Raw genomic sequence first — 12,502 nt, forward strand, 5'->3', positions numbered from 1 at the left:
TGAGGTCAGATATGATGAGTTATGGATCAGAGTTTGATGCGGTGGGATATGATCTGCTGGTAGATGTCTGGGGTCAGCGTGACGTACGTCCTCTCGCTGTCACTCATGAAGAACATCGGGTCCGAGGCGGTGCTGGGACTGAAGCCGGACTCCACCAGCCCGAGCTTCCGCTGCTTGAAGGTGCCGGTCACGTCCATCGAGTTCTGGACACATCCGAACGTGAGTGTGTAATGTTGCAGTAAACCCCACCCCCAGAACACAATTATTAGATTATCAAGACAGATTTTGCTAATTAATGACTAGAAGATACTCCAAAATTCATCAACTAGCGTGTCAGAAATGTGCTGCTGCTCTACATCTCGTCACTTTTAGAGTCTCCATCTTTGGCTGACTGATTCGTCGGACATAAAACGCTAAACGTTTTTGAAATGTTCAGTGTGTGTGTGTGTTGGCAGCTCTGATTACATCACACAAACACAAGTTCTTGAAGCTCCGCCCACTGTGCCAGGAGCAGCAGCTGATTTGCATTTAAAGGGGCACACACACAAACCCCGTCAAAAAGTGACAATTTTAACATGCTATATAAAGTATCTGTGGGTATTTTGAGCTAACCCTTCACACACACACTCTGGGGGTGTCAGAGACTTATTTGACGTGTTGTGGAGAGGGGATTATAGGAGCGCTTTACAGGATATGCAGTGCTGTAGCTGTACCTGAATGCGTATGAAGCGAGGTCGGGCGTAAGCGGGCAGGAACCGGCACACGTGGGTGAACATCGCGTCACGATCAAACTCCATTCCCTCCATCAGTGTGAGTGCTGCCATCCCGATCCGGCCCTCGTGACCTACACACACACACACACACACACTTATCAGTAATGTGCAGCGTGTCAGTGAAGCGCGGCTCATTCTGAAAACACTGAGTTTGAGTCACTTATATATAACGTGCGTTTGAACATGAAAAGCATTTATGAACCTCCTCCAACAAAAGACGTCACTTAATAACACACTTTTACTGCAAACACACTTCATCAGGACAGCTGAGCTCGCCCTTCTGAGAGATGATGCGCTTCTCACACAGAATAAGGCAGTCGTGTGTTTATTACTCGTGTTTAAAGCGTTTCAATCTTCGTTTATTCATTCATTCATTCGGTTTGGTCATTTACAGATCAATCAATCAATCAATCAAATCATTCGAAACATATTCTTATTCAGATACAGATAGTGTGATGCTCATAGGGGTTTCCTGGAATGATGTGTGCTATCTGCAGTGGGGATATGTGATGTGTGTGTGTGTGTGTGTGTGTGTGTGTGTGTGTGTGACGCCCTTGGTGTTCAGAGAGATATGTAGTGTGTGTGTGACGCCCTCTGGTGTTCAGAGAGATATGTGGTGTGTGTGTGTGTGTGTGACGCCCTCTGGTGTTCAGAGGGATATGTGGTGTGTGTGTGTGTGTGTGTGTGTGACGCCCTCTGGTGTTCAGAGAGATATGTAGTGTGTGTGTGTGTGTGTGTGTGACGCCCTCTGGTGTTCAGAGAGATATGTAGTGTGTGTGTGTGTGTGTGACGCCCTCTGGTGTTCAGAGGGATATGTGGTGTGTGTGTGTGTGTGTGACGCCCTCTGGTGTTCAGAGAGATATGTAGTGTGTGTGTGTGTGACGCCCTCTGGTGTTCAGAGGGATATGTGGTGTGTGTGTGTGTGTGTGTGTGTGACGCCCTCTGGTGTTCAGAGAGATATGTAGTGTGTGTGTGTGTGTGTGTGTGACGCCCTCTGGTGTTCAGAGAGATATGTAGTGTGTGTGTGTGTGACGCCCTCTGGTGTTCAGAGGGATATGTGGTGTGTGTGTGTGTGTGTGTGTGTGACGCCCTCTGGTGTTCAGAGAGATATGTAGTGTGTGTGTGTGTGTGTGTGTGACGCCCTCTGGTGTTCAGAGAGATATGTAGTGTGTGTGTGTGTGACGCCCTCTGGTGTTCAGAGGGATATGTGGTGTGTGTGTGTGTGTGTGTGTGTGACGCCCTCTGGTGTTCAGAGAGATATGTGGTGTGTGTGTGTGTGTGTGACGCCCTCTGGTGTTCAGAGAGATATGTAGTGTGTGTGTGTGTGTGTGTCTCTGGTGTTCAGATGGAGCGATCACTACTGCTCAGCCGTGCATAAATTAATGGCAGCCTTTTCCAACTCGCGAGCGGCTCCATCAGACCTGGAACACGAACTCCGTAGATGTTTCCCTCCTGGACGAACGGGAGCGTGCCGATGATGTCCGAGACTTCAGTGGTGGCCACGTTCTCTCCCTTCCACCTGCTCACACACACACACACACACACACACACACACACACACACACACACACACACACACACGTCAGCTGCAGAGATCACACTTATCTCCACGGCTGGTTCCTGACACACACCTGAACGTGTCTCCCACTCGGTCCTGGAAGTAGATGAAGTTGTCGTGGTCGATCTTCAGCAAGTCACCGCTGTTGAAGTAGACGTCTCCGCTCTTCCGAACGTGACGCAGCCTCTTCTTCTCCGTCTCCTGCTGGTTCTGCGCGTAACCCACGAACGGAGCGAGTCCGGTGATCTCACACACCAGCAGCCCCGTCTGCCCTGGACACACAACAGCTGATCGGAGTCAGTTCACTTCCCTGATCGTTTACTCTCCCCTCGTCATCTAATCTTCATGCCTGTCTTCAGTGGAAAAGAAGTTGGTGACCTTTCACCCTGATGATGTAATGTGTGTCGCATCACAGCGAGAACAAGACCAGCATTAGTGGTTAAAGTATATAAGTGTGTGTTTTGTTGTAAATGTCGCTGGTTTGTCTCGATCAGACTCTTATTCCTCCGCTGCACTAAACTCACATCTGACCTTTGACCCGTTGGACCCCATTGAAGACACTATATGGAGAAACCCTGGAGTGTGTTCCTCAAAAACCTTCATTTTATTGAATGTGTGGTGTGAGTGACCTCTGACCTCTAGGCACCTCCACACACAGGCCTCTGGAGTCTCTGACCGGCTCGTCTCGCTCGGTGTCGTACTGGATCAGGGCGTACGGGAACAGTTTCTGTGTGAGGAGAGAAACACACGGGGAGTTCAGCGTTTCCCAGGGAGGATCCGGCTCGGAGAGAGTCACGTGATCCCAGTCTTACCCTGTGCAACCAGCTGACCCGTCCCACTGCTCCCAGTTTCCCAGTGTAGTTGACGAAGCCCAGGTTTCCCTCAGTGGAGGCGTAGAACTCTCTGATGTCGATGGGACCGAATCTCTGGAGGAACTCCTTCCACACGTCCGGCCGGAGCCCGTTCCCGATCGCCAGACGCACCGCATGCTCTCGCTCGCCCTCGCGCTGGAAACACACACACACACACACACACACAGTGTCGTGTTAGCGCCCCCTAAGTTAACAACTAATGATCTTTACAACAGAAGTGAATCAATCAAAACTAACTTTATCTGGACAATTCGAGATCTGCTGTGAAGCCGAACACTGTAAAACTGCTGTGAGACTCTGGATAGATGAAGGAGACTTGACTACACACACACACACACATGTGAGCTACGCATGTGTGTGAGACTGATGACAGATGGACATCACGACACACACTCGTGAGGAAACTTGAAGACCTGCGCTGGAATGTACAGTCAGTGAAACCTGAAATTAGCCGTGATCTCCTCCTCATGTGAAGTGTGTGTGTGTGTGTGTGTGTTCAGGAGATCGTTCGGGAAAGGCCATCAGCTATTCCTAGATCCAGCGCTCTGTTTGGCCGACAGCTGCGTCACATGATCACATGATCACACGCGCTCCTCGGGATCCCGTTTCAATGACCAAAGTAAGAGGATTCATCGTTTACCTCCAAAACTTCAAACAGACAACCAGACGTTAGATGGCGAGCAGGTGTGTGTGTGTGTGTGTGTGTGTGTGTGTGTGTGACGTGAGCAAACGACATACTGGCAGAATCAGAGCTATTTAGAAAAAACAGCTGTTCTGGAGTCAGTTTTCAGAGAGTAACAGTTGTACGATATACACACACACACACACACACACACACTGACGGCACACGCTGCCAACATTCTAAATCTGTTTCACAGTCAGCTGACATAAACACAACTATAAACTAATGTACATAAGAAGTCACCATGAAATCAAAAATGACATATTGATTGCTTTAATTGCAGTGTTTATTGTAAATGATTTATGGGTGCGCATCATCATCATCATCATCATTATTGTGTTAATAATGTCGAATCAGTTCCTCTCGCAGCATCATCTCTGATGATGAGGGCGGGGCTATAACCTGTCACTCACATGAGATCAGCCAATAGCAAACCACAACCAGCCAATCAGTTCCCCACAGACAAAATCAAGCCCCGCCCACAGACACAATCAAGCCCCGCCCACATGTGTTCTTGTTCCACTTCCCTTTCATGACAACTTCAACCTGCTAAACTTCCATTATAAGAGATGAGGTATCCCGCAGGTCTCCCCAGTGTGATGTGTGTTTAGTGTGGTGTGTGTTCCTCTCTGTACCTTCGGTGTGTTGCAGAGATAACGCAGAACTTCTCCGATATACTGAATCACCGTCACGCCGTGAGTCCGACACTCGTCCCAGAACTGAGAAGCGGAAAACTTGCGCCGTAATATTATAGTTGAACCTGAAAATGAGAGAAAGGAGATTATTCTAATCCGTAACAGCACTAGCAGATCTGTGTGTGTGTGTGTGTTTGACCTTTCACCCGCTTAAGAGGAACATTTGTGTGTATTTCTGCCACTTTACAGTCACACACAAAGAGCTCTTTTATGAGGAGAGTGACGAAATTACACACTAATTCGTCAGAAGGTCATGAAGTGCCTACACACACTCACTCGCTCACGCACACACACACACACCTGTCTCGACGGAGCCCATGAAGCCCACAAGGAAGCCCGCGGTGTGATACAGAGGAAGAGTCACGTAGATCACGTCGGTGTGTGTTACGCCGTTCGCCGCCAGCACAGCGAGAGCAGCCAGCAGACGCGTCTGAGTGATCACAGCTGCTTTAGGAAGACCTGCACACACACACACACACACACACACACACACGTCACGCTTCACACTCCACTGGAGTATTCCACACTGAAAGCATCCTCTGCTGGCCTGCGTTCACTGCAATACGTCTGACTCATCCTCCAGTTTGAAAACTAACGAATGCTTTGCTCTGAATTTTGCAACATTGACATTCAAAAAAATAATAATTATAAATCACATTTTAATAAAACTGATCAGAGGATCTCAGAGGACGGCTAATTCACTAACGTCTGAAAGTATTTTCAAAAATAAATGTTTAAAATCGTTTCGCGAATGATGGATCAGCAGCCATTTGGGAGAAGATAAAGTAGGAGTAATATGATCACCTGATTCACCTTCGGTTTATGTACATGTTCGTTCGAGTGACGGATTCACCTGTGGTTCCAGGTGTGTATATGAACATGTTCGTTCGAGTGACGGATTCACCTGTGGTTCCAGGTGTGTATATGAACATGTTCGTTCAAGTGACGGATTCACCTGTGGTTACAGGTGTGTATATGTACATGTTCGTTCGAGTGACGGATTCACCTGTGGTTCCAGGTGTGTATATGTACATGTTCGTTCGAGTGACGGATTCACCTGTGGTTCCAGGTGTGTATATGTACATGTTCGTTCGAGTGACGGATTCACCTGTGGTTCCAGGTGTGTATATGGACATGTTCGTTCGAGTGACGGATTCACCTGTGGTTCCAGGTGTGTATATGGACATGTTCGTTCGAGTGACGGATTCACCTGTGGTTCCAGGTGTGTATATGGACATGTTCGTTCGAGTGACGGATTCACCTGTGGTTCCAGGTGTGTATATGGACATGTTCGTTCGAGTGACGGATTCACCTGTGGTTCCAGGTGTGTATATGGACATGTTCGTTCGAGTGACGGATTCACCTGTGGTTCCAGGTGTGTATATGGACATGTTCGTTCGAGTGACGGATTCACCTGTGGTTCCAGGTGTGTATATGGACGTGTTCGTTCGAGTGACGGATTCACCTGTGGTTCCAGGTGTGTATATGGACGTGTTCGTTCGAGTGACGGATTCACCTTCGGTTCCAGGTGTGTATATGGACATGTTCGTTCGAGTGACGGATTCACCTGTGGTTCCAGGTGTGTATATGGACATGTTCGTTCGAGTGACGGATTCACCTGTGGTTCCAGGTGTGTATATGGATGTGTTCGTTCGAGTGACGGATTCACCTTCGGTTCCAGGTGTGTATATGGACATGTTCGTTCGAGTGACGGATTCACCTGTGGTTCCAGATGTGTATATGGACATGTTCGTTCGAGTGACGGATTCACCTGTGGTTCCAGGTGTGTATATGGACATGTTCGTTCGAGTGACGGATTCACCTGTGGTTCCAGGTGTGTATATGGACGTGTTCGTTCGAGTGACGGATTCACCTGTGGTTCCAGGTGTGTATATGGACATGTTCGTTCGAGTGACGGATTCACCTGTGGTTCCAGGTGTGTATATGGACGTGTTCGTTCGAGTGACGGATTCACCTGTGGTTCCAGGTGTGTATATGGACGTGTTCGTTCGAGTGACGGATTCACCTTCGGTTCCAGGTGTGTATATGGACATGTTCGTTCGAGTGACGGATTCACCTGTGGTTCCAGGTGTGTATATGGACATGTTCGTTCGAGTGACGGATTCACCTGTGGTTCCAGGTGTGTATATGGATGTGTTCGTTCGAGTGACGGATTCACCTTCGGTTCCAGGTGTGTATATGGACATGTTCGTTCGAGTGACGGATTCACCTGTGGTTCCAGATGTGTATATGGACATGTTCGTTCGAGTGACGGATTCACCTGTGGTTCCAGATGTGTATATGTACATGTTCGTTCGAGTGACGGATTCACCTGTGGTTCCAGGTGTGTATATGGATGTGTTCGTTCGAGTGACGGATTCACCTGTGGTTCCAGATGTGTATATGTACATGTTCGTTCGAGTGACGGATTTACCTGTGGTTCCAGGTGTGTATATGAACATGTTCGTTCGAGTGACGGATTCACCTGTGGTTCCAGGTGTGTATATGAACATGTTCGTTCGAGTGACGGATTCACCTGTGGTTCCAGATGTGTATATGTACATGTTCGTTCGAGTGACGGATTTACCTGTGGTTCCAGATGTGTATATGTACATGTTCGTTCGAGTGACGGATTCACCTGTGGTTCCAGATGTGTATATGAACATGTTCGTTCGAGTGACGGATTTACCTGTGGTTCCAGATGTGTATATGTACATGTTCGTTCGAGTGACGGATTCACCTGTGGTTCCAGGTGTGTATATGTACATGTTCGTTCGAGTGACGGATTCACCTGTGGTTCCAGGTGTGTATATGTACATGTTCGTTCGAGTGACGGATTCACCTGTGGTTCCAGATGTGTATATGAACATGTTCGTTCGAGTGACGGATTCACCTGTGGTTCCAGATGTGTATATGGACATGTTCGTTCGAGTGACGGATTCACCTGTGGTTCCAGATGTGTATATGAACATGTTCGTTCGAGTGACGGATTCATCTGTGGTTCCAGGTGTGTATATGTACATGTTCGTTCGAGTGACGGATTCACCTGTGGTTCCAGGTGTGTATATGGACATGTTCGTTCGAGTGACGGATTCACCTGTGGTTCCAGATGTGTATATGAACATGTTCGTTCGAGTGACGGATTCACCTGTGGTTCCAGATGTGTATATGTACATGTTCGTTCGAGTGACGGATTCACCTGTGGTTCCAGGTGTGTATATGTACATGTTCGTTCGAGTGACGGATTCACCTTCGGTTCCAGATGTGTATATGAACATGTTCGTTTGAGTGACGGATTCATCTGTGGTTCCAGGTGTGTATATGGACGTGTTCGTTCGAGTGACGGATTCACCTGTGGTTCCAGATGTGTATATGAACATGTTCGTTCGAGTGACGGATTCACCTGTGGTTCCAGGTGTGTATATGTACATGTTCGTTCGAGTGACGGATTCACCTTCGGTTCCAGATGTGTATATGAACATGTTCGTTTGAGTGACGGATTCATCTGTGGTTCCAGGTGTGTATATGGACGTGTTCGTTCGAGTGACGGATTCACCTGTGGTTCCAGGTGTGTATATGGACGTGTTCGTTCGAGTGACGGATTCACCTGTGGTTCCAGATGTGTATTTGAACATGTTCGTTCGAGTGACGGATTCACCTGTGGTTCCAGATGTGTATATGTACACGGCCGGAGAACTGAAGCACACGTTTGCTCTGAGCGCTGGAGGAACGGCTGAGTCGGACGATTCCTGAGCTAGTCTTCTCAAACTCTTCATGCCTGATGATCTGAGCTCTGATGAAGACATGAGTAAGACGGTCACGTCCTCCAGATCATCTCTCACCTCCTCTACGGCTTGCTGCAGAGCTGACATCACAAACACAACATCACAACAAACCCAACAATCACATCACAACAAACACAACATCACAACAAACCCAATGATCACATCACAACAATCAAAACAAACCCAACATTTTTTTTTTATATAGTATGCTCAAAAAGTGAATAAATGGATTTTTAACTATACTGCATAAATATAATTTAGTAATGCAATGTGAAATGCAATTTAAGTTGCTTTGGACTAAAGTGTCTGCCAAATGCGTAATTGTAAAATGTAAATGTAGTACCATAAAATCTCTTAAAAATACAAAAACATTATCAAACTAAAATATAGTAAATTCTTGTCACTGAAATATAAAAAAAACTGACATGTGATGTGAAGAACACCAGAGGGTTAAACAGATACTTACTATAGATACTATATGTCTGTTTTTCCACCAGTAAATAATTGTGGCTATTCTTTGTTTTCTTTATTTTCCAAAGGTATAGGCTACAAACTTATCAACGAATTTTCCAGCTACCAAAAATATGTTCTAAAAACAAGCGTTCTCATTATGTTATAATATCGGTATTTCTAAAAGTTCAGAGCGTCTAGTTTGTAAAATGTTTAATAGCATTTTTTCTTTCTTGGTTATATGAGCCTTAAGGGAACATTTCATATTCTTCACACATTATGCGAACATCACTTCTGAATGTTCTCTAAACGTTCTAAGACAAGTAGTAACTTTTAAAAATGTTAGACGAAAGTCGTCCAACAAAATCAAATAACATTTTTAGCTTTTTTTTGTGAAAAGGTTTTAAGAACATTATTAAAGATCAGATCACTTTTGTTTGTTCAGTAACTTTGCTCTTAATCGAATAACTTTAAAATTCTTAAAATCATTTTAAAATAATTCTGATTACAGCTTTATTCTAATATTCTGCCAATCGTGTGTGTGTGTGTGTGTGTGTGTGTGTGTGTGTGTGTGTGTGTGTGTGTGTGTGTGTGTGTGTGTGTGTGTGTGTGTGTGTGTGTGTGTGTGTGTGTGTGTGTGTCGCAACGCTCACCCTCCGACGCGATCAGGACGGCGGCCCCGCGACAGCATCTGAAGCTCGCGACCAGACTCCGTGCGCGGATGCTGGTGTTGAGGAGTGCGCATGCGCAGCCGAGCTTGGCCAGCGCGAGCCAGCAAAAGATGAAGGCAGGCTCGTTTATCATGAACAGAACCGCGGTGTCTCCGGGCTTCAGACCCGACGCGCCGCGCAACGCGTTCGCTATTCGGTTGCTCTCTCTGTCTGCGTCTTTAAACGAGTAGATTTCCTTCTCGAACACAATGAACGGCTTGTTCGGCCGCGTTTCGACCTGTTCTAAAAATCTGTCCAAAGCGAAAAACAAAGGTCGCCTTCTTCTGCGAGACACGAATTTGAGTAAAATCCGCACCAGTTCTGTGTGGTAAACAAAGTCTGCCCAGAAATAGGGGAAAAGCAGCCTCAGACACAGAGGACAGAGGACCAGTCCGCACAACAGCACAGAAACAAGGAACATCTTTGATGTGAAAATGCGAGAGTTTCTCAAACACAATCCGAGCCGAAGACTGAAGTGATTCTGCTGAAGGCGGAGCGACGGGAGATTACAGTTTAAAGTTTCCCTCAGACACGAGGATCAGAAATGTAGGCTATTACAGAAACTTAGGAAACATTTTCAAAGTTCAATCATTAAGTTTGTGGAGTATCTACAGCTCTGGCTCTGATTCCTTTTTGGGGGGGTATTAATGTGTTGCTAATCAGACCTTTCAGGCTATAGCCTAATGAGCCTTACCAAAATTATTATTACAACTAATTTTTTGTTCATTAAATAGGAAAAGAATTATAAATAATAAATAATTGGGTACGGGTAGATGATTTAAGTGTAACCCGACATCAGACATTAAAGGACATTCACTGGACATTCAAAGGTCATTTACTGTCGTCGCACGGCTGCTGGAACTTGAGGAGGCTGACTGCAGGACGACTCAACTTCCACGCACAGTTTTTTATATCAAGATTTCGCTTTAGTATTTTTCGGGACAATTAAGGCCAGTTTGGGGATTCGGGACAACAGCTTAGATTTCGGGACTGTCCCGGATTTTTCGTGATGTCTGGTCACCCTAGCAGGATAAACTGCATCTCTAGGACCGAACTTAAAGCGACAGACTGAAGTTTGATCTCTTCTCAAACGCGACACTCGGCATACAGTTTTAAAAAGTAAACTTGAGAAAAGTTACAGAATTTTTCGTGTATTGTTATGAAAAATGCACAAAATTCTAAAAATTTTATAAATAGTCTTTTATTGAGAATACAGAAACAGCGTTTGTGGCGAGCAGGACGAGGCCGACGTAAGACGTAACAGGCTACAAAAAACGAGCGCTCAGTGAGATGTTGTTCGTCTGCAGTACCAAACGCTTCCACTAGAAACTCGTCTCTCATTCAATTCCAATGCGACTATTGTTTCAGGACTATTTGTGTGAGTGTGTGTGTTCACAGCATTTTTTCTCATTCAAAAACGCCTGAGGAGGAGCACCAGAGGGCACTGTTTCCGTCATGAGCAGATCCGGAGTCCTGGTCCAGTGCCAGATCAGCAGTTGCGTCATTCCCAGATCTCCGCTATCAGTTCCTCGAGCTCCTGATAGCAGCGCTGTGACTCCAGCTGAGAAATCAAACTCAACGACCTCTCGCTAGCAAAACACTGGCTGAATCTCATTCAGCAAATAATTGTGACATGTCACTCCCACATGCTCTCAGATGTATCCACAGAGGCCCGGTTCCCAGCATGCACTGCGGTAATGAGGTTTGTGCGTTTGGAACGGACTAATCATGAACTTCTCAAGGTTACAGTGATAGCAGAGAGAAGAAGGAGCCGGGCTGATAACGTTCAGCACAGTTTTGTTTATATAAAGCGCTTTTGGAAAATGTCTGACCTCGATCTCTTGAGTTCAGGCACACGTCTCAATCCATGACTCCCGTTGCTCAGGGATGCAAATAATAGTAACCCAGTAGAATTGGCAAAACCCAATATTTCAATAAAACGAGCAGTACATCAGTGGAGTGTATCTGGCTGACCCACTTCTGTACTGTATCTGCGTGATTATTGAGATTATAACCCTAACTGAAGCACAGGCGCTGCTGGCGAAGCTGGACCCTGTTCGCTTAGGATAGGTTCGGAATGGTCAGTTCAGGCCGAGTGTTTTGAGTGTACTTATGTTAAGATATCGATTCAAAACAATGGTCTGCTCTGTTTGAGAGTTAGGAACAGTCGAGGGTTGGCAACTGTTTAGACGTGGATTCCTCGATTCGAGTCCGGCTTTAAGGCTGGATCCTTCAAAGAACGCTTGCGTCCCAGCGACGAGGCAAAGGCTTTCCTGATCCTGATCTTTTCCTGATCCAGCTTTACCGATCCATCCTAAGGCTTTGCCAATCCATCCGGAGGATTTCCCGTTCCATCCGAAAGCTTTCCCGATCCATCCAAAGGCTTTCCCGATCCAACCAGAGGCTTTCCCGATTTGATCCATCCGGAGGCTTTCCCGATCCATCCAAAGGCTTTCCCGATTCATTCAGAGGCTTTCCCAATTTGATCCATCCGGAGGCTTTCCCGATCCATCTGAAGGCTTTCCCGATCCATCCGAAGGCTTTCCCCATTTGATCCATCCGGAGGCTTTCCCGATCCATCCAAAGGCTTTCCCGATCCATCCAAAGGCTTTCCCGATTTGATCCATCCAGAGGCTTTCCCGATCCATCCAGAGGCTTTCCCGATTTGATCCATCCGGAGGCTTTCCCGATCCATCTGGAGGTTTTCCCGATCCATCCGAAGGCTTTCCCGATCCATCCAGAGGCCTTTTCCGATTTGATCCATCCGACGGTTTTTCCAATCCATCTGAAGGCTTTCCCGATCCGATCCATCCGAAGGCTTTCCCGATCCATCCGAAGGCTTTCCCGATCTATCCGAAGGCTTTCCCGATCCATCCGAAGGCTTTCCCGATCCGATCCATCCGAAGGCTTTCCCGATCCATCCGAAGGCTTTCCCGATCTGATCCATCCGATGGTTTTTCCGATCCATCCGAAGGCT

At 46.6% G+C, this 12,502-nt stretch overlaps 1 protein-coding gene across 2 annotated transcripts in view; it reads right to left on the reverse strand.

Moving 5' to 3' along the window:
• Positions 1-10,623, reverse strand: part of LOC120484864 (zgc:158482) — a 10,871-nt gene extending 248 nt beyond the window's left edge. Inside the window, exons 1-10 of one of the 2 annotated variants that reach the window (XM_039680293.2) lie at positions 9,469-10,623; positions 8,239-8,373; positions 4,881-5,039; positions 4,521-4,645; positions 3,144-3,338; positions 2,968-3,058; positions 2,405-2,603; positions 2,195-2,292; positions 714-844; positions 1-203 (exon numbers count right to left, since the gene is read on the reverse strand). The exon at positions 1-203 is cut by the window's left edge and continues 248 nt beyond it. In XM_039680293.2, coding sequence (XP_039536227.2) covers positions 27-203; positions 714-844; positions 2,195-2,292; positions 2,405-2,603; positions 2,968-3,058; positions 3,144-3,338; positions 4,521-4,645; positions 4,881-5,039; positions 8,239-8,373; positions 9,469-9,946 — 1,788 coding nt within the window. In that variant the 5' untranslated portion in view covers positions 9,947-10,623 and the 3' untranslated portion in view covers positions 1-26. Of the gene's footprint in view, positions 204-713; positions 845-2,194; positions 2,293-2,404; positions 2,604-2,967; positions 3,059-3,143; positions 3,339-4,520; positions 4,646-4,880; positions 5,040-8,238; positions 8,446-9,468 lie in introns of both variants that reach the window. The other variant, XM_039680291.2, reaches the window with a different exon arrangement.
• Between the last annotated feature and the right edge of the window lie 1,879 nt (positions 10,624-12,502).

The sequence above is a fragment of the Pimephales promelas genome, chromosome 10 (assembly GCF_988280905.1).
Source record: "Pimephales promelas chromosome 10, fPimPro1.hap1.1, whole genome shotgun sequence".
In the NCBI taxonomy this organism is placed as follows: Eukaryota; Metazoa; Chordata; class Actinopteri; order Cypriniformes; family Leuciscidae; genus Pimephales; species Pimephales promelas.